At 54.8% G+C, this 24,000-nt stretch overlaps 9 protein-coding genes across 9 annotated transcripts; 8 read left to right on the top strand and 1 right to left on the bottom strand.

Annotated features, from left to right (window-relative positions):
* Window positions 1-260: 260 nt before the first annotated feature.
* CC84DRAFT_1164878 (PLP-dependent transferase) lies at window positions 261-2,437 on the bottom strand. The gene is made up of 3 exons (XM_018178590.1): window positions 2,155-2,437; window positions 2,028-2,074; window positions 261-1,979 (listed from the first exon to the last, which is right to left on the bottom strand). Exons 1-3 carry the CDS (start codon window positions 2,300-2,302, stop codon window positions 366-368), a joined length of 1,809 nt encoding a protein of 602 aa, XP_018034764.1. The 5' UTR covers window positions 2,303-2,437; the 3' UTR covers window positions 261-365.
* Window positions 2,391-5,215, top strand: CC84DRAFT_1246363 (LCCL domain-containing protein; the record flags this gene model as incomplete). The annotated part of the gene is made up of 3 exons (XM_018184199.1): window positions 2,391-2,421; window positions 2,610-2,777; window positions 2,893-5,215. 3 exons carry the CDS (start codon window positions 2,391-2,393, stop codon window positions 4,911-4,913), a joined length of 2,220 nt encoding a protein of 739 aa, XP_018034763.1. The 3' UTR covers window positions 4,914-5,215.
* A 1,768-nt stretch (window positions 5,216-6,983) lies between these two features.
* CC84DRAFT_791395 (uncharacterized protein) lies at window positions 6,984-9,212 on the top strand. Its single transcript, XM_018187404.1, has 4 exons — window positions 6,984-7,401; window positions 7,615-7,699; window positions 7,749-8,107; window positions 8,158-9,212. The coding sequence occupies exons 1-4, from the start codon at window positions 7,236-7,238 to the stop codon at window positions 9,135-9,137; spliced, it is 1,590 nt and encodes a 529-aa protein (XP_018034762.1). The 5' UTR covers window positions 6,984-7,235; the 3' UTR covers window positions 9,138-9,212.
* Window positions 9,213-9,685: 473 nt separating this feature from the next.
* Window positions 9,686-11,908, top strand: CC84DRAFT_1164876 (P-loop containing nucleoside triphosphate hydrolase protein). Its single transcript, XM_018178589.1, has one exon. It carries the CDS (start codon window positions 10,100-10,102, stop codon window positions 11,867-11,869), a length of 1,770 nt encoding a protein of 589 aa, XP_018034761.1. The 5' UTR covers window positions 9,686-10,099; the 3' UTR covers window positions 11,870-11,908.
* A 240-nt stretch (window positions 11,909-12,148) lies between these two features.
* CC84DRAFT_1206085 (HET-domain-containing protein) lies at window positions 12,149-14,326 on the top strand. The gene is made up of 2 exons (XM_018182013.1): window positions 12,149-12,287; window positions 12,338-14,326. Exons 1-2 carry the CDS (start codon window positions 12,228-12,230, stop codon window positions 14,261-14,263), a joined length of 1,986 nt encoding a protein of 661 aa, XP_018034760.1. The 5' UTR covers window positions 12,149-12,227; the 3' UTR covers window positions 14,264-14,326.
* Window positions 14,327-15,908: 1,582 nt separating this feature from the next.
* On the top strand, window positions 15,909-18,340 carry CC84DRAFT_1093748 (uncharacterized protein; the record flags this gene model as incomplete). Its single annotated transcript, XM_018174533.1, has 2 exons — window positions 15,909-16,106; window positions 16,172-18,340. The coding sequence occupies 2 exons, from the start codon at window positions 15,909-15,911 to the stop codon at window positions 18,338-18,340; spliced, it is 2,367 nt and encodes a 788-aa protein (XP_018034759.1).
* A 906-nt stretch (window positions 18,341-19,246) lies between these two features.
* CC84DRAFT_1217852 (uncharacterized protein) lies at window positions 19,247-19,807 on the top strand (the record flags this gene model as incomplete). Its single annotated transcript, XM_018182941.1, has 1 exon — window positions 19,247-19,807. The coding sequence occupies one exon, from the start codon at window positions 19,247-19,249 to the stop codon at window positions 19,805-19,807; it is 561 nt and encodes a 186-aa protein (XP_018034758.1).
* Window positions 19,808-20,144: 337 nt separating this feature from the next.
* On the top strand, window positions 20,145-20,837 carry CC84DRAFT_1217851 (uncharacterized protein; the record flags this gene model as incomplete). The annotated part of the gene is made up of 1 exon (XM_018182940.1): window positions 20,145-20,837. The coding sequence occupies one exon, from the start codon at window positions 20,145-20,147 to the stop codon at window positions 20,835-20,837; it is 693 nt and encodes a 230-aa protein (XP_018034757.1).
* A 1,983-nt stretch (window positions 20,838-22,820) lies between these two features.
* CC84DRAFT_1217850 (alpha/beta-hydrolase) lies at window positions 22,821-23,793 on the top strand (the record flags this gene model as incomplete). Its single annotated transcript, XM_018182939.1, has 2 exons — window positions 22,821-23,675; window positions 23,734-23,793. The coding sequence occupies 2 exons, from the start codon at window positions 22,821-22,823 to the stop codon at window positions 23,791-23,793; spliced, it is 915 nt and encodes a 304-aa protein (XP_018034756.1).
* Window positions 23,794-24,000: the final 207 nt, after the last annotated feature.

Genomic DNA, 24,000 nt, shown 5'->3' with positions numbered 1-24,000 from the left:
ACTAAGCGACTCTTTGTGTCGGTCGAAGGATATTAGGATTTCAAACGAAAAAGTATGTATAGTACTATAAATTGATGGAGATGGCAAGACATAGCGGGTAGAGGTAGGCATTGGCGTGCGGGTGAGGCGGGCATGTGCGGTGCAGTGAGGTGAAGTGAGAGGTGAGAGATATAAACAAACGCTGCTGCATGGGTAAGGCGCGAGGTCGTCGATGCGAGAACATAACCCTGTATGACACAATGTATCGAGTGAACAATTTCGAGTAGAGAAACGCCTTCCTAACCCATTGCTATGAACGCCTTCGTTGTCATTCGTTATGTCTACGTTACCGCATGCGCGGGCGCACGCTGAGCCATACACCTCCACTAACACATACCGTTCAGCAGCGCCAGCCCCGCATCCACCTGGCCAGCCTCAGCCTCATCTTCCTCCAGCAGCTTGTTGATCTTCTCGACGCTCTTGATCCTCCAGAAGGCCTGCACACCGTCGCTAAACCGCTTTGTGATGCTCTTAACTTCGTCCACGGGACACGCCGCGAAGCACAATCGCGCGCAGTTGAAGGCGTCACCATCCCTGATATCGGCGGTCGGCGCAAACATCGCACCAGGCGCCACAAGGACAAGGTATGGCTTGGTCGTCCAGAACACCCAGAGTGCTTGCGAGAGGCGCTGAGCGGGGACCTGCTTCGCGAGCGGGTGAGACGTGAAGTCGAAGCGGACCCAGACGAACATGCCACCAAGCGGGCGGACAAAGTCGTAGATCTTGGTCTTTTCCACGACAGCCCACTCGTCCTCGTCATCGGCGACATCAGTCATAGACTTGCGGCGCCCGGCCTTGACGGCGTGTTTGTTGTCATCAAGAACGTCACACATGGCGTTCATCCTGCGCTCGTAGTTGCCGCGAAGACCCTCGAGCCAGCGCACCCAACCATCAACTTTCCAGCCGCTGCCGTCTTTGGCTCCGCCTCGGCCTGGGTCAGTGGAGCTCTGAGGGCCCATGAGAAGCTCCGCGATCATCGACTGCACAAAACCTGATGGTTGCTGGGTGCTGGTTTCCGTGACGCGTAGGATGCGCTCAATGAGAGCCGGTTGCGCAGTGATCCATCCGAGACGGCATCCCGGAGCGACGGTCTTGGAGAAGGTGTCTAGGCGAATGACGCGGCCCTGGTAGTCGAGCGACAGGTAGGAAGGAATGAGTGAATCAAGGAACTCGAAACCGGATGACTTCTTGGGCTTAGGAGTTGCGGTGGCTGCAGGCGAAGATGAGGGGAACTGGAGATACCAGTATGGGTCATCCTCGACGATCAAGATATCATACTCGACGCATAGGGCATAGATCTCGGTACGTCTCGCCACGCTGAGGGTGCCGCTTGTGGGGTTCTGGCCAATGGTGACGGTATACATGAGGTGCGGCCGGCGTCCTTTGGTGAAATCCCAGTTCTCCAGCACATCCTGAAGACCTCCCGGTCCCTTCGCGACCATGCCCTCATCGTCAATAGCCACGGGCGCAATGTTGAAGCCCTTTGGTCTTGCCGTCTGGATGGCATTCATGTAGCAGTATTCTTCAACCAACAGCCCCGGTCGCTCTTCAACAGGGTCATGACCCTCTGCCCACTCGTTGGAGAAGGCTTGAATGGTCTTGGAAAAGCCATCCGTTGAGCCGCAAGTCAGAATGATGTCTGGCCCACCTTTGTACGGTACGAATGGATGTAGGTTCTCTCGTGTGAACTGGCGAATGAATGTGTAGAGCGAAGGGTAGCCTTGAGCTGTGCCGTATTGCAGTGCCGACTTGAGATCGATAATGCGGGTTGGGTTCTGGACGCCGGAACTGTGGGGGACGACAAGGCGCGCTGAGGGCGGTTCATCTTTGTCTTTGCGTGTGGCGATAGACGTAGAGGCTAGCTCTGCAGTTGGCGGATCGTTGGGTGGAGGGTCAATAGGCCGATTGGGCGTGGGCGTCCAGCGGTTGGGATGCGCGACCTAATACCGGTCAATGACGCTTCTGGGGGCGCAAACTGTATGACTCGCCTTGGCCTCGAGGGTATCGTAAGGAAAGTACTTGTCATTAGGCAGACCTGAGGGGTGTAAGCTCTGGCGAAAGTACAGTGCGTCTTTGAGCAGGGTAGCAACATGAGAAGCAGGGGTGTGAGCATACCTCCTGCGAGTTGGGAGATTCCGGGTATGGCAAAGTACTTGTAGAAGCGCTTGATGGCGGAAGCTTCACGCGCCTTGGTGCTGCGCGACAGATGGTGGGACAGATCGACTGGCTCAGGAAAGCTGTCTGGGTCTGATGTGTATGACATGATGTTCAAGTGGCGGTGTATTCCAAAATACCAGGCTCTGTTCAATATAAACGGATATTACCACATATGGAGCAGCGACCAAGCCCAGATGCGAAAAGATGGAAGCAGTACAAGTGCAAGTGCGTTCCGTCCGGGGTGATAGTACTGGAGCTCTGTAGCGTGCCGGCGATAACGATAACGTCCGCTTAATAATGGAAGAGCGTGCTCCTCACCTTCTATGACGAGTTACAGCTGTTTCGCTTGACACATAGCGGCACAGGATGCATGCGCCCAGTTCCTGCATGAGTACTGTCTTCATATTCACCAGGTGCTTCTAAAGGGTGCAACAGCCGGCCCAGAGCACGAGCACCTCCACAGCAGGCGAGGCTTCGCGCTGCTGTGCGCCTTCGTCCGCTCACGAATGGCAAGGCTGAAGCTGTTAGCGTGACGGCATCGGACCCACGGAATGGGCCCGCTACGTGCCGGCGTCATGCAGGTCCGCCGCGTGCGCTTGTTCTTTGCGACAGCTCCTACAACGCCTATACACATCTAATCGTTGGATAGACTCTCCTTTGCCGTATACTTTGTTACTCCTTCTGTGTCTCGTTCAGCATCGTCTGCAGCGCCTTTCCTAGGACACCTTGCCAGCCCTCAGCCCAGCGTGTGTGGAGCGCCCGCCGCCAGCCTGCCGCGACCGGACTCACGTCACGAACTCGGCAGTATCTACGAGATGCCGCCCGGGACCGAGCCTGTCGACGAGGGCGTCCCACCCCCAATATATCGCGATGACGAGAACGAGCAACCCTTCTCAGACGATTCCACTGCCGCCCATGCGACCCTCGTAGACGCTTCCGAAGCTTCCGACGAAGAGCAACTCACGCAGAAACCCTCCTCCGCGAGCAAATACATTCCCCCGCCGTTGCAACGCGCTTGGAAAGCTACCAAGGCGTGGGTCAAGGGTCCACAGCCTCCGCGACCTTGGAGCATCCGACCGCTCTTTCCTCGTGTACAGCGCGCGCCCATAAACCTGCTGGATCGTTACTTCCCAAAGCGCAAGCACAAAATCGCCCTATTGGTTGTCTTCTATATTGCATGGTTCTTGAGCTTCTCGTTAGTTCTGCATCGATCTGCGTTCGCCGCAGACATTCCCGGCTACGGTTCACCTGTCAACATTCGGTGCACCGACAGGCTATGGAGTGATGCGAATAGCTGTGGTCTTAATGGGGACCAGTGCCGACCATTCGCCAATCAGACTATAGCTTTCAGATGCCCCGCGAACTGCAAGCGGACACAAGTGCTCAACCCTCACGCAGTGGGCGCTAAAGAGATCAACTACAGACCGCTGGTAATAGGCGGCCCGACCGATGAGGAAGAGACACTGGAGAATACCTACTACCGCAGCGACTCGTTCATATGCGGAGCAGCTATCCACGCCGGTTTCATCAGCGACAGATCTGGCGGATGTGGCGTTCTCTCTTTCGTTGGCGAAAGGAGTTACTACCCCAGCGTCAACCGTAAGCACATCAAGAGCATTGGCTTCAATTCGTACTTCCCGAGGTCATTCGGCTTTCTGGAGGGCACTCACTCCAAGTGCCAAGACCTGCGATGGCCCCTCTTAGGTGTATCGTTGACCTTCACCATCCTCTTGTCTTTGTTCACAAGTTCGCCCGCAGTGTTCTTCCCGTCCATGTTCCTAGGCATCTTCTTCCACGTCGCGCTTGCATCTGATCCTCCAAATCTTACCGACTACTATTCTATTGTCAGCATCGCTCTCGGTCGGCTCTTACCTGCCAGCTTCTGCATGTTCGCCGTGTATAAGTTCTTCGTGAGGAGGACGCTGCTTGGGTTGGATGCTCAGGTCGAGAAAACCATTCTGTGGCTGGGAGGCTGCTGGGTGGGAGCTCTCAACAACTACACCTTTGACAAAATTCCTATCGAGCGGTTGACTCCTCACGACATCAAAAACCAGCCTGGAGCTGTCCCTGCCCTGATCATCATCGTACTGACCCTCCTTTGCATCGCGATCGGGCAGGCCTGGTGTCTTCGTGTCGAAGGACGTCTACCTCGATATCTCGCTCTCTACGGCATCTACGTCGCTGTTATACTGATCTTGGTTGCCATCCCTCGTATGAATGTCCGCATTCATCATTATATCCTCGGCCTACTCTTGGTCGGCGGAACGTCCATGCAGACAAGGCCCAGTCTGCTCTTCCAAGGTATTCTCATCGGTCTGTTCATCAACGGCATCGCACGCTGGGGTTTCGACAGTATCCTGCAAACGCCGGCTGAATTGCGTGGCGACGGGCAGTTAGGCACAACCCTTCCCACTATCACTGCACCCATCCTTTACAACAACATTGGTACGGGTCTCAGGCCGAACATCACTTTCGAGTGGGCGCTCCCGCACCCAAAGCACTACGATGGCATCAGTATATTGGTCAACGATGTAGAGCGCTTCCGTGGTTACGAAGACGCGAGTGAAAGCTCCTTCACTTGGGTACGCCACATGGATGGTGTACCAGAGTACTTCCGTTTCGCTCTCTTGGACGGTAGTGCGCGTGGCGACTACACCAAGGCTGGAACGTGGCACAGCGACGGTAGCTGGAAGCAGATGGCGGCTGGGCCCTCGTAGAAACCTTGTAGAAACCCGCGATACATCGTTACCCAACGGTGCGGCGTTCGGAAATACGCTGAAAGGTGTTCATGCTGGGTAGTGCTCTGCGAGACTACGTTGCGATTTGGAAGGACATGGATCTGGCCAGTGGTGGTGCCTGAGGTTTGAACACTAACGGGGGCTTGGTACATTCCCGCGGGCCTGGAGCTGGGACGCGCCATCGCACCTCGATCATGGGAAACCCTCATCGCGCTCATCTAGGCCCACAGATAGAATCTCATCGCATTGCCCCGCACGCGGGACAGAAGACTAGAAGTGTTTCACGAGTCGCCTTCACGTGCACAGCTGCCTTAGACAGTAACTTGTCTACAATGCTCGTTGCTTTCACCTCCCGCCCAGCATGAAACGGTCTCCCTCTCAGGACAATCACCGGCTGGGTGCCTGACCACTATCGTTCACACACAGGATCATATTACATACCCTAGGACAGATATCCAAGCGAGGAGTGAGCGTACTGACAGCGGTAAACCCAGAGACCACGATCCTACGCAGATCTGCGCCGCAAAGCTGGCCGGGAACGTATCTGTAGGTACACCGTCTTACGCCTAGGAATCGCCTTCGCGCTGCCCGTAGCGCGAGAAAGGTGTTTGTGGGAGGTATTTGCGGGAGGTATTTGCGGGTGTTCCAGGCGCAGCTGTGCCGCCGGGCAAGAAAAGCTACCTATATGGAGTCCATTCTGTGGTGCTGGGTGAGCACCAAGCGAGCCGAGTCGGCACGTTGTGCTATTCCGGCCTGCCCTCGGAGCAGGAACTGTCTGCCATGGCGGGGCTGAGCAAGTCTCCAGCATCGGCACTGTGTCGAGACGAAGAAGTGCACGCTACGGACTTGGTGCTTCTTGCGGGCTCCTTCGCAGCCTCATCACCGCAGCAGACTCCTTCCCTCCCAGAAATCCCATCCCGCGCGTGATTCGTCTGTAGACTTTTCGGCGTCCTCCTAGAGACAGCTGCGCGTTCGTGTTTCTGTGAAACAGGTGCGATGCAAGCGCAGCAAGGTTCAGGCGACGAAGGCGCTTGTCAGGTACCGGCAGCCTGCGATTGGTCTGCCGGAGACGAGCCCAAGAGCGCTGCACGATGGCGACGCATGTCCTATCGATATGGATGGCAGTACGGGAAATTGGGTCTCATGCTGGGCGCCTACCCTGACCGCGGCCGTTGCCTTTTTCTCTCGGTGCTGCGCGGCCACGGCGGGATGCACAGCAGCTGCGGGCGCGCGCGTTGGCGACTTTGGGTAGAGGCCCTCGGCAGGTCGACCTCCTGAGGATCATGACGGTGACGCCCACTCGCCTGCGGACGATGTGCGGTGCTTGGACAGCGCGGCGAACCGAAGACTGCCGGACTCGGCGTCGCGGGTGCAGCTCCCGCTGATCAGAGAGCCTGCTGGATTGCGATGGTCCGCAAAACTGGGCCTGGTGATGTAGCGCGCGCGGCGCTCACGAGTATTTTCGGCCATGGAGATTACGATCACGACGCACTGTGGACCGCGGCGGGTCCAAGCCGCCTGGGGAAACAGGTGGCGCCTGTCTGCAACACCGACAACTGGCGCGTTACGAGGCATGCGCGCCTGAGATAGTTCGCCAGCGTCGTCGCAGTGTGCAAGAGCTGCTGACTCCCGCGGTGCTGCAAGAGTTGCGTGGGACAGAAACCTCGCGAAGCAGGGCAGCCGAACATGGCGATGCTGCAAGGCTGCATGGCGCATGGCTCTCCAGACGCAGGTCCTAGGCGATCCCTTACCTCCCTCCGTTTCAGCAGCGGGGATCCCTGTGCCCAGGGCGCACATCCCAGCCCCCAGCCCAGCACCGTTTCACTTCTTTAAACAGACCATTCCTTCATCTCCCCTGGCCCCCGGAGAACACCATCGGACTTGGGGTCGTGATATCTGCCCTTCGTCCTCCGTCCGCTCCCTTTTCTACAATCGCTCCCTCGCCCTTGCGGTGCCTGCCATTCTTTTGTCGCCTACGCAATCTTCCATTCGCTACCCTGCTGTTCAGCTTGCTGGACGCTATCCATTCTTTTCGAGTGTACAGTCTTGATCGAGCGCTTTTTGAATAGGAAGAGAATAGTCCTGGAGGCCGAATTTTGATCCCATCGATACCCCATCTACATCCTACGCCAAATCGCATCGTCGCATTCACCGCGTCGCCTTCGACATACCCGTTCCCCGCATACCGACTATCGTATCGTTCATTTCAAGTGTGGGACCGTCAAATTCGATCCGTCGCCTCGCACTCAACCTGCGCATCGTTGGCCACCTTTCTGTGAAGAGTAAAGATCTATTGTCACCATGAAGTCCATTACTACGCTCTCGGCGGCCGCCGCCATTCTTTCAGGAACCGCCGACGCTTTCTGGCGCATGGAGTGCCACTCGCGCTCTGGTCTCGCGCGTATTGATCCCATTGTTACCCCGGGCAAGATCTCCAGCCACGCACACGCTATTCACGGAGGAGGCAGTAAGTGCATCCACTTTCTAATTATTTTCCGCTCTATGGGTTTTTCGTCTCCAGGTCAGCGCTGTCGGAAATTACAATGGGGAAGACAGCGGGAAACTGCGACGAACTCATCCAGGAGTTGACAGTCTAAGACTGGGGTGATCCCGAGGGTTGTTGTACGATGAGGCGTTTGGGGTTTCACAATGGGGAACCATGTGCTGATCCTTGCTACAGACTTCGGTCTGAGCGCGACCTACGACGATCTCAGGGCTTCGGAATGCACATCTTGCCGAGCCACTGACGACAAGTCGGCCTACTGGTAAATAAACAATCTGATAGTCATCTGATCCTGTATTAATTTCTTGTAGGACACCAGCGTTGATGTTCCAGCATGAGAACGGTACTACTCAGGTCGTTCGACAGGTCGGCGGTATGCTTGCATACTACCTGCTCTTTTCCAATGAGGGAGAGACGATCGAGACATTCCCCAAGGATTTCCGCATGCTCGCTGGTGACATGAACTTGCGAAACTTTACGGGTCCAGTCCCGGACCCAGAGAAATCGCTCTGGACTGAGTCCGACAAGAGCCAGCTCCTTCTCGGCCAGAAGGGCATTGGCATGAACTGCTTGAACTACCAGAAAGACCCTGAGCCGTCCATGTACCGCCATTTTTTGCCTGACAAGCAGTACCTCGACGACAACTGCGTCGACGGTATCCGTGCTGAGAGTGAGTAGTCAAGTCACCCCCCCAAAGAGCCGAGACTAACAGGACATTAGTCTTCTTCCCGTCGTGCTGGAATGGCGAGAACGACTCCGCCAACCACAAGTCCCACGTCGCCTACCCAGACCTCGTCAACGGCGGTAAGTGCCCTGAGGGCTTCCCTAAGCGCATTCCGTCGCTTTTCTTCGAGACCATCTGGCAGACCTACGACTTCAAGGGCATGCCCGGTACTTTTATGTTCGCCAACGGTGATCCCACCGGCTACGGCTACCACGGTGACTTCCAGAACGGCTGGTCGACCGACATCCTCGGGAATGCCATCCAGCAGTGCACCAACCCGTCTGGTCTCCTTTCCGACTGCCCCGTCTTCGAGCTGCAGACTGAGGAGGAGGGCTCAAAGTGTCAGTTCAAGATGCCAGAGGAGCTCGACGCCGACAACTGCGAAGGTCCTGCCCCTGGTCTCTGCGGTAATGTGCCCGTCCAGTTCGGCCCTGAATACGCCACCGGTCTCCTGAAGCCCGGAGAGACTGGCTCTGCCACCGCGGCCCCTACCACCATCGCCTCCGAGGACCTCCCCGCCGTGCCCACCCTGTCCTACACCACCGCTAAGAGCGCCGTCACCGACGAGTTCGGCGGCGGCATCTCCGTTGCCATGGACGGCCAGGAGTCCATCGGCGCCGACGCCCCCGAGCCCGCGCCTGCGACACCCACTCCTGAGGCCCCAGCCCCCGCTGCCTCCTCAGCAGCTCAAGCTCCAGCTCCCGAGACTCCTGTATCTGCGGAGGCTCCCGCGCCCACCTCGCCACCCGCAGATGCCCCTGCCCCGCCCGCTGGCAGCATCATCTCGACGTCCGTCTACACCAGCGCCGGCACCGTCTACGAGATTGCCATCCAGCAGGTCGAAATCACCGTCACTGTCGACGGCCCTGCCCCGGCCGAGAACACGCTCGCCGTCGAGCAGCCCTCGCCCGCCATCCTGCCCCGCGCTCAAATGCACCGCAAGCACTCGCACCACATGCACCGCCGCCACTTCTAAGCGCTGTGGGTTGAAGAATGGCGTTGGCATGCATACTGCACTTTGGTTTGGTTTGGTTTCTAGCATCATATCATATCACCTCTCCCATCCGGTGCACTTCCCGTACATGGTGTGCGTACGCAGTCGCTGCACGAAGTCACGATGGCTTGTTTATAACTCTTGGTTTGGATATACTGGTGCGCGCGATCCCTGGGGATAGGGACTCGTTGGATTTGGGTTTGGCTTTTCGTATACCACTTGCACATTTACTTTCTGCCTGCTCCATCGGGCATCTGGACGCGTCGACGGCTGTGCCTGAGACGTTTGTCTGCTTCTTTTTTGTTTGGGGGCGAGGACGGGAAGGAAAGAAAGGAAAGAAAATACATACAAACACGCTTGCGAATGAATTGAGATACCCTTTGATTGACACATCCGCATGAAAAGAAGTGCTACGCTGCGATGTGAGGGCGCCACGTAAGGTGACTGTGGCGGAGGGGGAAAACTTCAGCCACGACAGGTTGGAGCGTTGCACCTCGCTAACCCCGAATGCGGGCAGCCGCAATCATGCACCTTTCTCAGCGCGCAAACACATCGCGCAGGCGTCCACATAATCGGCTTATACTACCCTATGACGCATACTGCTGCCTGGCCCCTGGTCTATCCGCTCCCAAACGCTTACCTGCCACCGGTGAAGCGACTACCCGCCCTTCACTCCCCCACTTCGCCATTGGCCGCGCGACAACACCCTCCCGCCCTTCAGCTATGCCAACCCGCAAGGCTGTACATTTTCCAGGCAACAGGTGACCCGCAGCCTATCAGCGGCTGATTACAGAGATTTCCATCTCACGCACCTACCGCAGGAATAGAACTAGACGCATCGGGTATATGGGCCAGCGCGCGGTGGTGCCGGTAGAGGTGGCCGCTCGTCGCTATCGATGAGGCTGCGTGGACGAGGGAGTATATAGTCGAGGAAGGCTTTTCCCATGCCTACCGCAGCAGCATTACAAGCGCTCATCATGGACTTTCCGCGACTGAATAGCCTCAAGTTCGACTTGGGGTCGGCAAATGCGACACTACCCAGTCTCCCTTCGACTCTGCTGGACGCCCTGATCCCTGGATATGGCATCTTCTCCCAGGTCATTTTTCGCCTCCTCGGCTTCGACATTGGTCTTCTCGTCTCGGGATGTCTCATGGTGATTGGGCTCGCCCAGGGAGGGCAGTACTTGTACCACCGCGTGTATGCGATCTTCGCAGGCTATTTCATGTCGTCGGTACAGATAGAGGACGAAGACCAGCTTTTCCGGCAGGTAGTCGAGTGGATCGCGGAACAAAATATGACGCGGGTGTCCCGCGACCTAATGGCCGTGACCAAGTGGGTCAGCGCATATGAGGACAGCGACGAAGAGCAAAACGCCAAAGACGAGGACGTGCTCGACGAGTCTGGCATCTTCAACTACGAGAAATGGGCAAGCAATATCCCGCCGCGGTATGAGCCCAACTTCGGAAGCGACAAGTTTTGGTACGCAGGCCGTATGTTCACATTCTCGCGCTCGAAGAAGGAGAAACCGAGGAGTATCTGGAATAACTCCGATACTCAGTTCTTGGTGATCCAGTGTGTGGGACGGAGCACGGAGCCGATCAAGGAGCTGCTGAATCATATCAAGAGATGGACGCTCACGAAGGAGCATAAAATGACGAGCGTCTACCGGCCAGCACCCAAGGAGGAGCGCAGAGACTGTGCGTGGGATAGACAGTCTTGCCGGCCCTCGCGTCCTATGAGCACCGTCTCGTTGGACCAGGAACAAAAGGCAAAGATCGTGATGGATATCAATGAGTATCTCCACCCAGCCAGCGCGCGATGGTACGCCGCCAGAGGTATCCCTTACCGCAGAGGCTACCTCTTTCACGGTCCACCTGGCACTGGCAAGACGTCGCTCTCGTTTGCGCTCGCCGGTATCTTTGGCCTTGACATTTACTGCATCTCGCTCATGGAGGTCGGCCTCACCGAGTCAGACCTAAATAAGCTCTTCACCACCCTCCCCCGCCGCTGCGTAGTCCTCCTCGAAGACATCGACTCTGCGGGCCTCCGCCGCACCGACGACAGCCCCACCATCGATACCTCCGACGCCAGCAGCGACGGCACCCCCTCCGAAGACGGCGTCAAAGTCGAACCCCTGCCCAAGCTCCCCGGCGCCGCGCTCCACGGCACCGGCATCAAGTCGCTGATCTCGCTCTCCGGGCTGCTCAACACCATCGACGGCGCTGCCAGCCATGAAGGCAGGGTGTTGATTATGACGACGAACCACCCCGAAAAGCTCGACCCCGCGCTCATCCGCCCCGGCCGTGTAGACCTCCAGGTCCAATTCACGCTCGCGACGCGCGCACAAACGCGAGACATTTTCAAGCGCATGTACAGCAGCACGTCGTCATCACCCTCCACCGCTTCCCCACCTCCATCCAAGCCCGCTCGCCCCTCCACGCCCACCGCGCAGCCCGCGCTCTCGAGCACGCGCGAGGACGAAGAGTTCCTTGAGCTGCTGACGCGCGAGCCCGAGCTCGATGTCGTGGAGCTGGCGCAGCTGGGCGAGATGGCGGAGGAGTTTGCGAGCAAGATCCCGGAGGGAAGGTTTAGCCCCGCGGAGATACAGGGGTTTTTGTTAACGCGGAAGAAGGAGCCGCGCAGGGCGTTGGCAGAGGTGGAGGGGTGGAGGGATGGGGAGTTGAGGCGGAGGAGGGAGAAGGGAAGGGTGTGAGAGACTTAGGGGAGCGTAGGGTATTGCTGGGGTAGAGGTGATGTGTGGGTGTGTATAGAGTCTGTTCGCTAGATTTAAAAGTGTAATTGTGCCAGCGCTGGCTTCCATGAGATAAGAAAGCAATTTGTGTCGTAGTGGTAACTCGGCTGTCACGCAGTACTTCTGCCCAGCTCAGCTGGGCTCGTGGCTGTGGCTAGACCTCGTATCCGCGTTCGTCTCGGCTAGCGCTTTCCTTCTCAGGTGGGCGGCTGCTTTCGAACTAAATAAGCTGCCCGAAGACACCGTGCAGTCGCGCCTACTGACTTCTCCTGGAGGTGCACGGGCATAACTTACTCTGATCTACTTTCTTCACTGGAGGATGTTCGAGCATGATAAAGATACTGCAGGTGCTGATGTGGGCTCTCAGTGGACTCATCCAGTACGTTCAACTCCTACGACAAGATCACACGCTCATGCTAAGCTGTCCAGAACTCGTTTTATATCTATAGAAAGCTAGAAACACCATTGAGCTTTCGGCTTCTGAAAGTCGAACGTCCTTCCCACCGGCAACAAGACGGCAGGGGGGTCTTTTCCCTCGGCAGCCAAAGAATATCGCCGAGCCACACATGTTCGGCGCGTGGAACATTGGATGTTGAAGGATCTCCCGAGCTTGGAGATGTCCCGTGCTACTACTCGTTGATCGAGTCAACTCTGGATCAAGCGCCCCATTACGAGGCTCTTTCCTACGTGTGGGGTACAAGTGATCGAAACGAGACAATCACCCTCAATGACGGGAAGCTTCTGTACATCACAAAACCATTGAAGGAAGCTCTTGCTTTCGTGGAGAGACAGTGTTCAACTGGATATCTGTGGATCGATCAAATTTGCATTGATCAAGATGACATGAGCGAACGTGGTCACCAAGTCAAACTCATGGGTCAGATATACACTTCGTGCCATCGGGTTCTGGTGTGGCTTGGTCGAGTGAGCAAGCCCGACGCTGAGCTCCCTCCCACAGAGGATCTTGGGGGCAGCCAATTACCAAAGGACCTATTGATTCCGAAAGTTTCGTCCATGGGGCACATGTTACGTGGTCTCCGCAAAGCGCATGGACCTCGTCGTTCCTCTACGGAAAGCTTCTGGTTGGAGTTGTTGCAGTCGACGTGGTATCAGAGAGCATGGGTTTTCCAGGAAGTCGTGCTACCCCCGTCCGCAATGTTCATTCTAGCCACGACATCGACGCTCCCAGATCAAGCGCGCATGATCTCCCTCGCAGATCTTCACGCAAAGGTAGAAGGCATAAATGAGCCCAACACAGCAGTCGATAACATTTGCATTATGTACGCTCGATACATCGAACAGCGCAGACATACCAGCCATAATTACTCCCCCATCGAGCAGACGCTTTCGCACTTAGCACCTCGCGCGAAAACCTCGGAGCAGCTTGATCGCCTGTACGCGTTCTTCGGGCTTAATCACGATTCTTTCATCAATTTGACACCTTCGTATGATTCTACCCTAGAGGTCGCCATGATCGATACAGCTACCGCAATAATAGAAGGAACCGGCAGCTTAGATCTCTTCGAAGTGATCCCTAGGGCCGTGGAGAACACGAAACATAAAACGCAAATCCCGACTTGGACGCCAGATTTCAGAGAAGATAACCTCGTCGCGCCATTTGTACGATCAAAAATCAACTTTCGACAAGATCTTAGTGCACGCTCAGAGTTGTATCCTGTGTTTCTCCCTACGCATACCACATACTACCGTACCACCTGGCGTGGTTCGATCTACTGTGCGGGCGAGGAGAAGCGGACGATACTGGCTCATGGGTTTGTGCTAGACCACATTGAAACCGAGATAGGCACGTTGTCTTCCCTAACGGCTACCGAGATCCATCTCAACGCGTTGTTGGACCGTTGCATCAAGGCATGGAACAGGATAAAGAGGCATGCTGAGCACAAAGCCTCTTCAGCGTCAAGACAGAAACGTGAAAGCACCGGACTTGCCGAATCCACCGTTGACCTTGGCTTCGCTCCAGAACCTACCATGACAAGGCTGCGCCGGGCTCTTGTTGCGGATCACTGTTGCGCAGCGAGCTACGATCGTTTACCGTCTGGCCCACCCGACGTTGCAGACAGTAAATTAGCGCCAGAGCAAGCTATGGTAGAAGTCATGCGTGGCCGCACGCTGTGGATAACGCGATCTGGTCGGTTCGCGCTGGGGAGCTATCTATGCTGGGGAGATCATATTTGCCTTGCTTATGGGTGCTCAAATCCCATAGCGCTCCGATTCGAGACTACGACACATGTTTTGGGAACCTGTTATCTGGAAGATTGGATGGATCCGTGGACCAATGGAAGTATTGAAAGGCTTGAAGAGAAGTCTGCTCCCATTAGGTTTCATATAGTATGACTGGCAGTCAGGTGTGCAGTAGGGCATATGTTCAGCGCCCAGTTTGGCCAGATATATGACGTGAGAAGTAATCTGACATTCTTGGATAACTCTCGAAGGTATTCATGTATAATTTTTGACCTATTATTGAAACATTTAAGTACTTGCAGCTATACATGTGCGTGGGATAGCTAGAGTGTATTATTGTCAGCATCAGTGCCCTGTGAGTGAAGCGCATTGATAAAAGATGCCGTGTCTTGCAATATTTTGCTGGAAATTGTCTATCCGAGCGCATCTGCATGCGCCAATGTGATGTGTTCCAGCAATCTTTGTCCCATTGCATTGTTGCCCCCTTGAGAATGGCCCCTAGAAATATCTCCGAAGCGTATCCGCGACCTGCAGGCGTGTTTCAGAGCGAGCGCCTGAAAGTCCGTCGCTCTGACCGAACCCCTTGCAAATCAGGCAGGTACGCGAAGAACATCAGACACTTTCTTTCCCTGCTTACACACCCTCAAATATCGAGAAATCCAAATATGGAGCAGATAATTCATACAACAAAGACATAATCAAATTGTCTTGGGTGTTTGATGCGGCGGTGTCGATATAAGCTCGTTCGGGTGAGAGGAGATCAAGGGGCCCGCTACGTCACCGGCAGAGTGGGCCTCTCAACGGACTTCAGAACTCCATCGCTTGCGAACGTGTGGCCTTGGAGGCGAAGACTTGCAAGCCCGAGCCGCAACTCCGCATTCATTGCGAGATGAGGCGGTGCAGGCGAACGGTACGTGCGGCGTTGAAATGCTGAGCGGCGTGGATGAACCTCGTATTGAGGCAACGAGCTCTTGGCGCACATCCTTTTTCCTCGCATCTCGAGCATCCACAACTACAACTGGGGCACAGAGCGTACTGCAAGATGGAGTTGTACATACAGACATGGGAAAGATGCGGAGATATTAACTGGAGCCTCGGACACAGGCGAAGGAGGGATCTTGAAGAGCGTCCGCAGCGCACGGCACCGTTGCCGCACCCCATTCAGCCGCCGCGCAGGGGTGCGACCGCCATGGCCGTACGCAAAGACTCTAGCCGCTCCACAGAGGGCTGACACCCTTCTCTTTTTGTCCATCATCTTCATTTACCGGCGAATCAGAGTTGCGGCGTGGGCACAGGATGCCGGCACCACGGCTAGTTTCGAAACAGGGCTAGCCCAGCGAGAGGCATGTTCGATGGGAGATGCGCTACAATAAGACGGAGGCGATCCCCCACATGGGAAGGACAACGCCCTTTCGCACAGTCGTTTGTGTGAAGGTCTATTCATTCGCTTGTTTTTGGTAATTGTTTGTTGCGTGTCGAGGAAGCATCGTTTCGACAGCGAGCGGGCACTTGCATACGGGCTTAGACTAGCCGGACTTTGGAATAACTTGAAGACGTGGTTTCACAAAACAGATTGTTTTGCGTCCTCGAAGAGCTTAGGATTTCAGGAATTGCACGGCTGGTATCGCGTTCGTTCGACTTTACTTTCGCTTTTCGCTTCAATCCGGCTATATTCCAGCTTCTTAAACTATCGAAACTGCGCCTCGTATTCTCGCATTTGGGAAAACGTATCGCTATTTCCAAGCTCCATCGAACCCCTCCTCACGCCCTCGAGCTAGTACAGCTGTAATTTCTCAACATGAGGTCCATCGCAGCAATTTCGGTGCTGGCATCTGTCGTTACTGCGCAGATAGAGACATTTTCCTTCAGTACAAGTGCAACGGCAGACAGCAACCAGGCTACATCCACAGCATCTGCTTCAGGCCCGATAGAGACAGGAAAAGCATGTGGTCAGATCGCAGAGTTGATAACTGAGACTACCGTTATTGATGCAGAAGTAAGTCAACCCTTGTTGCTTGCAGACAAAATCGCAAGTATATACCAGTGCTGACAAAGGACCAGCTCGCCTATGCATGCCTCAAGTCCGTTCCCATCAACAAAGATGCCGCGACCGATACGGTGAAGAGTGTGAAGAACATGGTGGAGTGGCAATCAACGTTGTCGTATCTGAAGAATCCACCAGAGGGATATGGTGACGAAGGGGTAGATCTGCAACAAGGTTTGGACGACATTGGTAAGAAGGTCTCGAATGGCGACTACGACAACGAATATGATTTTGAGATCGATATTGCGAGATTGTTTGTCAAAGCACACGATGGGCATCTCACGTTCTCTGGAATGGCACACAGCGGAGTTTTCACCTGGCGAAGAGACCGCGAAATTGCGCTCATTTCGGGCTCGGAGGACGGCAAGAGCAATCCGAAGATCTGGGGTATCGGCGACTTTAACAAGACCTTGGACGCGAACGTCAAGCGATCCGCAATTTCGCAAATCGACGGGAAAGATGCCGTGCAGTTCGTGAAAGACGAGAGCATGGACACTACCTACCACGATCCGGACTCGAGATATAACTCCATGTTCTACATGCAGCCAGCAGAGAACTTTGGCTACTTTGCCAACCCTCGCTTCTACCCAGGCGTTTCGGTCAATATCACTTACGAGAACGGCACCTCGCGCGAGTTCGTGAACTCTGCTGTCGTTAACAACCCGACAGAGTGGGCCCTCATTAAGGATGGCCAGGACTTTTACGAAACATTCATCGTACCGCGCTCGACCGTTCTTGAGACCACCGAGACGAAGAGGTCTCTGAACCACCACAATGTACCTCGGAACGTGGAATATCCTCGCGAAGCAGAGCTCAACCGCCGATGGGTCCCTTGGGCTTACCCTAAGGCTGTTGTTGAGCATGGATCAGACAATGTCAAGCTGGCTGGCTACTTCGTAGATACGGGGGCCGGCAAAGTGGGTGTCTTGATGGTCCAAACGTTCAATGTAGAGGCCGGCGAAGGCGACAATTCAGAAGCTAGGGAGTTCCAGGGCGTAGTACAGCAGTACATCAGCCAAGCTAAGGACCAGAACGTTGACAAACACATCATCGATGTCCGAACGAACGGTGGTGGCAAGATTCTGCTCGGATATGACATGTTCCTCCAGTTCTTCCCCGATGAGAAACCCCAGCTACAGTCGCGATGGCGCGGGCACAAGGGCTCCGAGCTCTTCGGCGACAAGTTGTCGTCCATCAAGACAATGAACGACTCGAACGGCAATTTGTACACCTCTCCCTGGAACTTCCATTCCTACATCAGTGCCGATGATGAAGAGTTCTCCGACTTCAAGGATATGTACCCTCCCCAGAAGTTCAACGACGACTCTTTCAGCGACCTCCTCAAGTACAACCTCTCTGATCCAATCGAAACTTCTGACGACACCTACGCCATCGGCATCAGCATGACCGGCTACCTCGACCGCGCCAACTTCACCAAGCAACCTTTCAAGGCCGAAGACATCATCATCCTCTCCGACGGCATCTGCGCCTCCACCTGCTCTCTCTTCACGGAATTAATGGTGCAGCAAGCCGGCGTTAAAACTCTCGCAGTCGGCGGCGTCCCCGGCACTGGGCCCATGCAGGTTGTCGGAGGCACCAAAGGCTCCATGCTGCTGCCATCTGAATACCTCCAACAGGTCTCTACCAGCGTCATTAAGGGCTTCGCTTCCTCCATAGATGAAGCTAACGACTGGTACGACTTCCTCCCCATGCCCTTCAGCATCGCTGTCAATACCGCCGGCGTCAACTTCCAGGACAACATCCGCAAGGGCCTCGAGAAAGATGGCATACCCACCCAATTCCTCAACGATACTGCAAGCTGTAGGATCTACTACGAGCCCAACATGTACCTCAATGTGTCGGCGCTGTGGAGCAAGGCGGCGGAAGTGGCGTTTGGAAAGGACGGTGGCATGGATGAGGAGGCCTGCGTTGCGGGCTCGGTGACGAGCAAGGAGGATCAGACGGGCCAGGGCCAGGGCAGTCCTTCCAGCAGCGGGAATGGCGGTACTTCGACGAACGGTGGCAGTGGCAGCGGAACAAGCGGCGATGGAAGCTCGCCGAGTCCCTTGGAGTCGAAGGGTGCGGCTGCTGGCGCCATCAAGCCTGCGCAAGGAGGCTGGGCCGCGATTTTCGCGTGCAGTGCGGTGGTGCTGGGGTCGATGGCATTTGGGGCCAGCTTGGTGTGATGATAGGACGCGACGGTCGTTTGCATATAGTGGCGTTGTCATTTGTATGTATGTCGTGGGCTGGATAGACGGCATGGGCTCGCTGAGAGCTTTAATGTGTACAGCTGAAATCTATGAATTTAGACCTGCTACGGGATTTATCGACATCAAAGGGTTACTACTGCAATGTGTCTGGGCCAGCAAAACACAAAGTCTTCGACTTCTGTTCTTATAATCTAACCTTTAGGGAAGACCAAGATGTACACTGGCACTTCCTACTCTCATCACTGCACTGTGTGCATTGCGTGCACGATCTCGTAGACATCGAAGCGCTTGTTGATTTAGGGGAAGGTTTGCGTCTGAGAAACTCAGTCGTCATCTGAGTGCGATAAGGGTGGAGGAGAATACGGCGCGTTGGCGTACTCAGACATGAGTGACGTTGGCGAATATAGCGGCAATTGCAGCTCGTGATCCGTCAGGTACCCTTCGAGGGCATCTTCATCCGAGAACCCCAATGATTTTGCTCCCAAAGAAGGGGAGTAACCGAGGCTCACATCATTCCACTTGACCTAGAGAGCATTGTCATTGATGGTGGCTCTGACGCGGCTTTCGAAGAACTCAACCAACTCCGACTAGTGATGCACATTTCTAGGGTCCTTAGTTACGGTAGCTTATCCGCGGCCGCAATCAGTAATTCCTAGTATGTTTAGAAGATGCCAGGTTGGGGACTCTAGACTCTCGTTATATTCCGCGCAAAGTTCTTCTACCGTGTGGAACCTCAAGTCCGGCGTCAGGAAGACCATGGAAGGATCATGATCTGGATGGTTGATCGTTGTGTGGTCCCACCTAGGATAACTCAGCATTGGCTAGTACATAACAGGCTGTAAAGTGTACTCGGTTGTTCCACCCATTTCCTTCTGGCTCAGTATGAGGCCAGTGCATTGTATCAAGGTAATCTCCTGGTTCAGCCAAAATGTCCAAGGTAAGTCGCTCAAGGACGTTGCCGACGAGCTGGGTGATGCAGTCGACAAATTGAGCTGTCGACGTGAACTGGAACAAGTTGATGTAGGTGCAGACTTGGAGGCAGAAAGGCAAAGTTTGCACGGGACTGCGAACGGCGTCGGCGCCGTAGACAACACTGAGTTTCCATTGCAGCGCCAGGTTAACCATCTTGAGTCTGCGCTGCACCAGCGTACCTCTGACCCCGAGGAGACAGATCACGGTGTCATATTGGTCGACTGGTACACCCAAGATGACCCCAAGAATCTGAAAAATTGGCCCGGTCTCAAGAAAGGTTTTGTAGGTTTCATACTGTCGTTCTACACAGCGGCCGTTTACGCAGCAGGTCTCTTCTACGCTACCTCAGTTGGCGGCGGTCTTCTAGAACACTTCAACGTCAGTCCAGTCACTGCGTTCCTTGGACTTTCGCTCTTCATCCTGACTTACGGCATCGGCGACATCGTCTTGGCCCTTTGTTTGAGATCTTAGTGATTGGAAGAAATCCAGGTTTTTACATCACCTTGATCCTGTTCTGGGCCCTATCTTTCCTCACAGCCACCAGCGACCATGACGGCTCACTTCTCGCCCTGCGCTCCTGGATAGGCTTCTTCGAGAGTCGTGCGCTGGCGAACGGCGGCGCAACCATATCCGACTTGTTCGAGCTCATCTACATTCCGTACGGGCTATCATAGTACGTCGTAGCCGCATAGTACGCGCCTGCGTGTAGGCCGATGATCAGCGGATACACAGCCATGGCAAAGGCTGACGATGGTCCTCGTGGGAGATCTCCTGGATATCCTTGCTCGTCGTCATCCTCCTAATCCTCATGCCCGAGACGTCCCCCGAGAATATCCTCTTCCGTCGCGCCCGCCGCTTGCGCAAATTCACAGGCAACTCCAGACTCCAGTATCAGAGCGAGATCGCCCAGCACCACATGTTAGCCTCGCAAATCCTGACCTCCGCGCTCATCTGCCCCCTAGAGATCATGTTCAAAGACCCATCCGTGTTCGTCAACGTCTATACGGGCTACTTGTACGGCGTATTCTATACCTTCTTCGAGATCTTTTCTCTTGTATTCCCGCGCTCCTACGGCTTCAATCCCGGGCAAACCGGTCTCACCTTTCTGTCCTACTTCGTCGGCATAACGATAGCGCTGCTTGGCTACTTCGCCTACCTGCACTGGTACATGATACCCGACAACATGAAAGCCTTTCGCGAGCAGGAGCATTGCCCTTTTCCCGCGCTAATTGGTTCCGTCTTGCTGCCCGCCGGACTCTTCATCTTCGCATGGACTGCCGATCCGGACATCCACTGGGTTGTACCGCTGACAGATGTAGCGAACTTTTGCGTCGGGCACTTCTGGCTGATGCAGAGCTTGGTAATCTACTTTCCGATTTCATACCCAAAGTATGCGGCCAGTTTATTTGCGGGAAATCGCCTGTGGAGGAGGAGCATCACCGTGGGTGCGAGCGTAGTTTTCGCGACGCTGTTGTTCACTAATCTAGGCATAAGGGCGTGAGTTTGTTGGGTGGGCTCAGTGTGGTGGGGATCTTTGGGACGCTGGTATTGTCCAGCTTTGGGGAGGAGGTGCGGGCGCGTTCGAAGTATCATGAGACTTAGAATGGAAATGGGATGGCTCTTGTGTAGATGTGGGCATCAACGGTATAGTATCAGGTGGCATTTGGGGATGTGTTGTAGACCAAGATACTCGAGGGGCAATTATGGGGACTTGGGCTTCTGAAAGCCCAAATCTATCTCCTACCGTCGCTTAGGAACGATGAGGCGGCTCTAAGAATGCCAATTTGGAACACAAAGTTTCCTATTGCCAGAATTCGCACTCTAGCAAGGGCTTACTTGCACCTCGCCGGGAGAAGACCACGCCAACAAAGAACAGCCAATCAACACCTAGACGCGGCACCGTCAAAAGACAGTGCCTACCCTGAGCCGCCTCGTGAACAACAGCACGCAGAATGCCGAATTCAGAACTCCAGCAGCTACCCACCAAACGCCGCGAAATTCCCGCACAGCATCGGGGACATCTGCTTTCTTGGCAGAGCCCGACAATGGGTTCCCGACAAGCGCGCCAAACGCTGCAAATACATATGCCAAGCCCAAACGTACGCTGAGATCCGCTGCACCAGGTGATAGCTTCGATATGATGGGAGAAGGGAGGATTAGCGTGCCTGCCGACGCGAAACCAAAGAGCAGGCAGAAGACGACCAGTGAAGGGAAGTTATTGGACCAGAGCAGCGTTATAATGAAGGTAAACATAAACGGTAAATGAAGACTCATCCCTCTGTAGCTGTAGGATTTCAGCGTGAATGCACCACATAGAAATTACTACGACTGGATGGAGACCATGCAAACCGCAATCACAGTCCTACAAGAGCACCTTGAGAAAGCAAAATCTGCCAGTATTGAGTCGAAAAGAAGACTGCCACAAAGCCAGTCATCTCGAGCGCTGACCCTACTGCGATGAGGCCTTGAAGGTACCCTTAGTCCAGCAGAATACCGGCGGGAAGACAGCCTATTGTACAAAGGAAGGGCTGCAAAGAGCCGATCCGTACAATTGTGGCGGTGTCATACTCGGATAGTAAATTCTGGGTGTAATAGGTCTGGAACGTGCCATACGCGGATGGTAATTCCCAGCTGTTGGCGAACAGCACCTAGCTCGCCATGACTTGGAGCCATGGTATCCATCCTTGGTCGACTGGGAAAGAATCGTGTTGCGTCTTCGCACATGTCACACGGCGGGAGGGCAGTTTTGCAGCCAGGGAAGGCGCTTCGGCGTTCACGCCGTCGAGTAACGGGCGCTTTTCGTCGATAGTTCGCGAGGGCCATCGATCACTTTTTGGAGTTGGGCGTGCCATCTTCCTCCGCGCGCGAGTGATCAGAGGTTGTGAGTCGGGGTGTCATGGTGGCAAGTTGTTGTTTACGGTGGGTGCAGGCCTGGCAGTACATATGCTGCGATGCAAATACCTCCATAGATCACTCGGGGTGGTGTCTCTGCCTGACAGACAGTTCGCTCGCGTGTTTGTCAAAGACCTTAAGCAACTGGGCATCTAAAGAGGGACGTGACCTCGAAATCTGAAAACAAACTGTCGACCGATAGTGCATGAGAGTGAGCTAGATTCACGACCGACTGCAGGTGTCTCGATAGCCACATAGATAGATGCGCAGCGATCAGCTAGCGAACGGGGAAATTCATCAATCCTGCCTTCGCTCCGTGTCCAAATAGGCTAAAGCGATTGACTAGCACACTATAATGCCACCCGAACTCGAACTACGTACCCAGAACCGGGGATAGGCAGGTCGACGGTCCGCGACATTAACAAGATATCATATAGAGTGGTGGAATAATTGAGAATGACACGTGGGATGGGCATGCTTAGCGTTGATCAGCGATTAGGTTCAAAAGAAGCTTATTGCTCTGTGTTTCGATCAGGTCGTCGGCCATTGCCCGTCTCTGGCATCGAAAGTCATGTTTGCATCGTCAGTCGTCATGTCGCTGCTGGCAGCTGTTGCGCTCGCGCAACAACTGTCCTCAAACCTCACCCAAGTCGTAGACTTCGGCCCGAATCCCAGGAACGTGTCATTCTACATCTATGTCCCTGAGAATCTCCAATCGAAGCCTCCGATTCTTGTTGCGCCTCACTGGTGCCACGGAACTGCCCAGCAAGTGTTCGAATACCGGTCATGGGCGGCCGCCGGCGATAAGTACGGCTTCATCACTATATATCCAAATACTTCGAACGTGGTGGACCAATGCTGGGACGTGAGCAGCAACGCTACTTTGACGCACAACGGCGGAGGTGACTCGCTAGGAATTGTGAGCATGGTGAAATGGGCGTTGAAGAAGTATGGTGGCGACAAGGACCGTGTTTTCGTTTCTGGAACGAGCTCAGGCGCCATGATGACGAACGTGCTCGTGGGCGCCTACCCAGATGTCTTCGCTGCTGGAAGCGCTTGGGCTGGAGTCCCATTCGGTTGTTTCGCTGGCGACGGCTTCGACGTATGGTCCGACGCCTGTGCGACGGGCAAGATCATCAAGACCGGAGCTGAATGGGCAACACTGGTGAAGAGAGCATACCCTGGCTACACTGGATTCCGACCCAAATTACAGGTACTCCATGGAACCGTCGATACGGTCTTGTACCCGCAAAACTTCGAAGAGGAGATCAAGCAGTGGACAAGTGTGTTCGGATACAGCCCGACGCGTAATGAAACTACGCCAAACACACCGCTTGAAGGATGGACTAGGTATCGCTACGGGCCGAAATTTGAAGCGTACTCAGCGGCAGGAATAGACCATAATATTCCAAACCAAGACGACTTGGTTCTGGAATACTTTGACTTGGTAAGTGACAACGTGAGAGTTGAAGCTGGGGTAGTCGCTAACGCCCGCTTTCACACAGAAATGCAACGGCACGAAGAGGGAAAAGTGCTATTCCAGAGCCTCAGGTCATCGGGCGTAGCTTAGCAATATGAGGAGTAATACAGAGTCGTTCATGGGCTAGATAACTGCGATGTCACCTTCCGCCCCAGTGGAGAACGTCTGAGATGCAGCCAGTCTGAGTCGTGGCAGGTGCGAGTGCGTCTCGCCTAAAACACGCTACATCGATAGCGCGTGGCGCTTGTACTAATTTTCCAAATTCACGTCTGCCCCGCAAACACCCCCACCA

Source organism: Paraphaeosphaeria sporulosa (assembly GCF_001642045.1).
Source record: "Paraphaeosphaeria sporulosa strain AP3s5-JAC2a unplaced genomic scaffold CC84scaffold_6, whole genome shotgun sequence".
NCBI classification, from domain to species: domain Eukaryota; kingdom Fungi; phylum Ascomycota; class Dothideomycetes; order Pleosporales; family Didymosphaeriaceae; genus Paraphaeosphaeria; species Paraphaeosphaeria sporulosa.
Note: the sequence above shows the minus strand (reverse complement) of the source record. Positions and strands in the feature narration are given on the sequence as shown.

Excerpts from the sequence above, each read along its gene's own strand:
- CC84DRAFT_1206085 (XM_018182013.1), top strand. The coding sequence starts at position 12,228 with ATGTTCGAGCATGATAAAGATACTGCAGGTGCTGATGTGGGCTCTCAG. Across the intron at positions 12,288-12,337 it reads GCTCTCAGTGGACTCATCCA|AACTCGTTTTATATCTATAG; the intron begins GTACGTTCAACT and ends TAAGCTGTCCAG.
- CC84DRAFT_1164878 (XM_018178590.1), bottom strand. The coding sequence starts at position 2,302 with ATGTCATACACATCAGACCCAGACAGCTTTCCTGAGCCAGTCGATCTG. Across the intron at positions 2,075-2,154 it reads AATCTCCCAACTCGCAGGAG|GTCTGCCTAATGACAAGTAC; the intron begins GTATGCTCACAC and ends TACACCCCTCAG. Across the intron at positions 1,980-2,027 it reads ACGATACCCTCGAGGCCAAG|GTCGCGCATCCCAACCGCTG; the intron begins GCGAGTCATACA and ends GACCGGTATTAG.
- CC84DRAFT_791395 (XM_018187404.1), top strand. The coding sequence starts at position 7,236 with ATGAAGTCCATTACTACGCTCTCGGCGGCCGCCGCCATTCTTTCAGGA. Across the intron at positions 7,402-7,614 it reads CGCTATTCACGGAGGAGGCA|ACTTCGGTCTGAGCGCGACC; the intron begins GTAAGTGCATCC and ends TCCTTGCTACAG. Across the intron at positions 7,700-7,748 it reads GACGACAAGTCGGCCTACTG|GACACCAGCGTTGATGTTCC; the intron begins GTAAATAAACAA and ends AATTTCTTGTAG.
- CC84DRAFT_1164876 (XM_018178589.1), top strand. The coding sequence starts at position 10,100 with ATGCCTACCGCAGCAGCATTACAAGCGCTCATCATGGACTTTCCGCGA.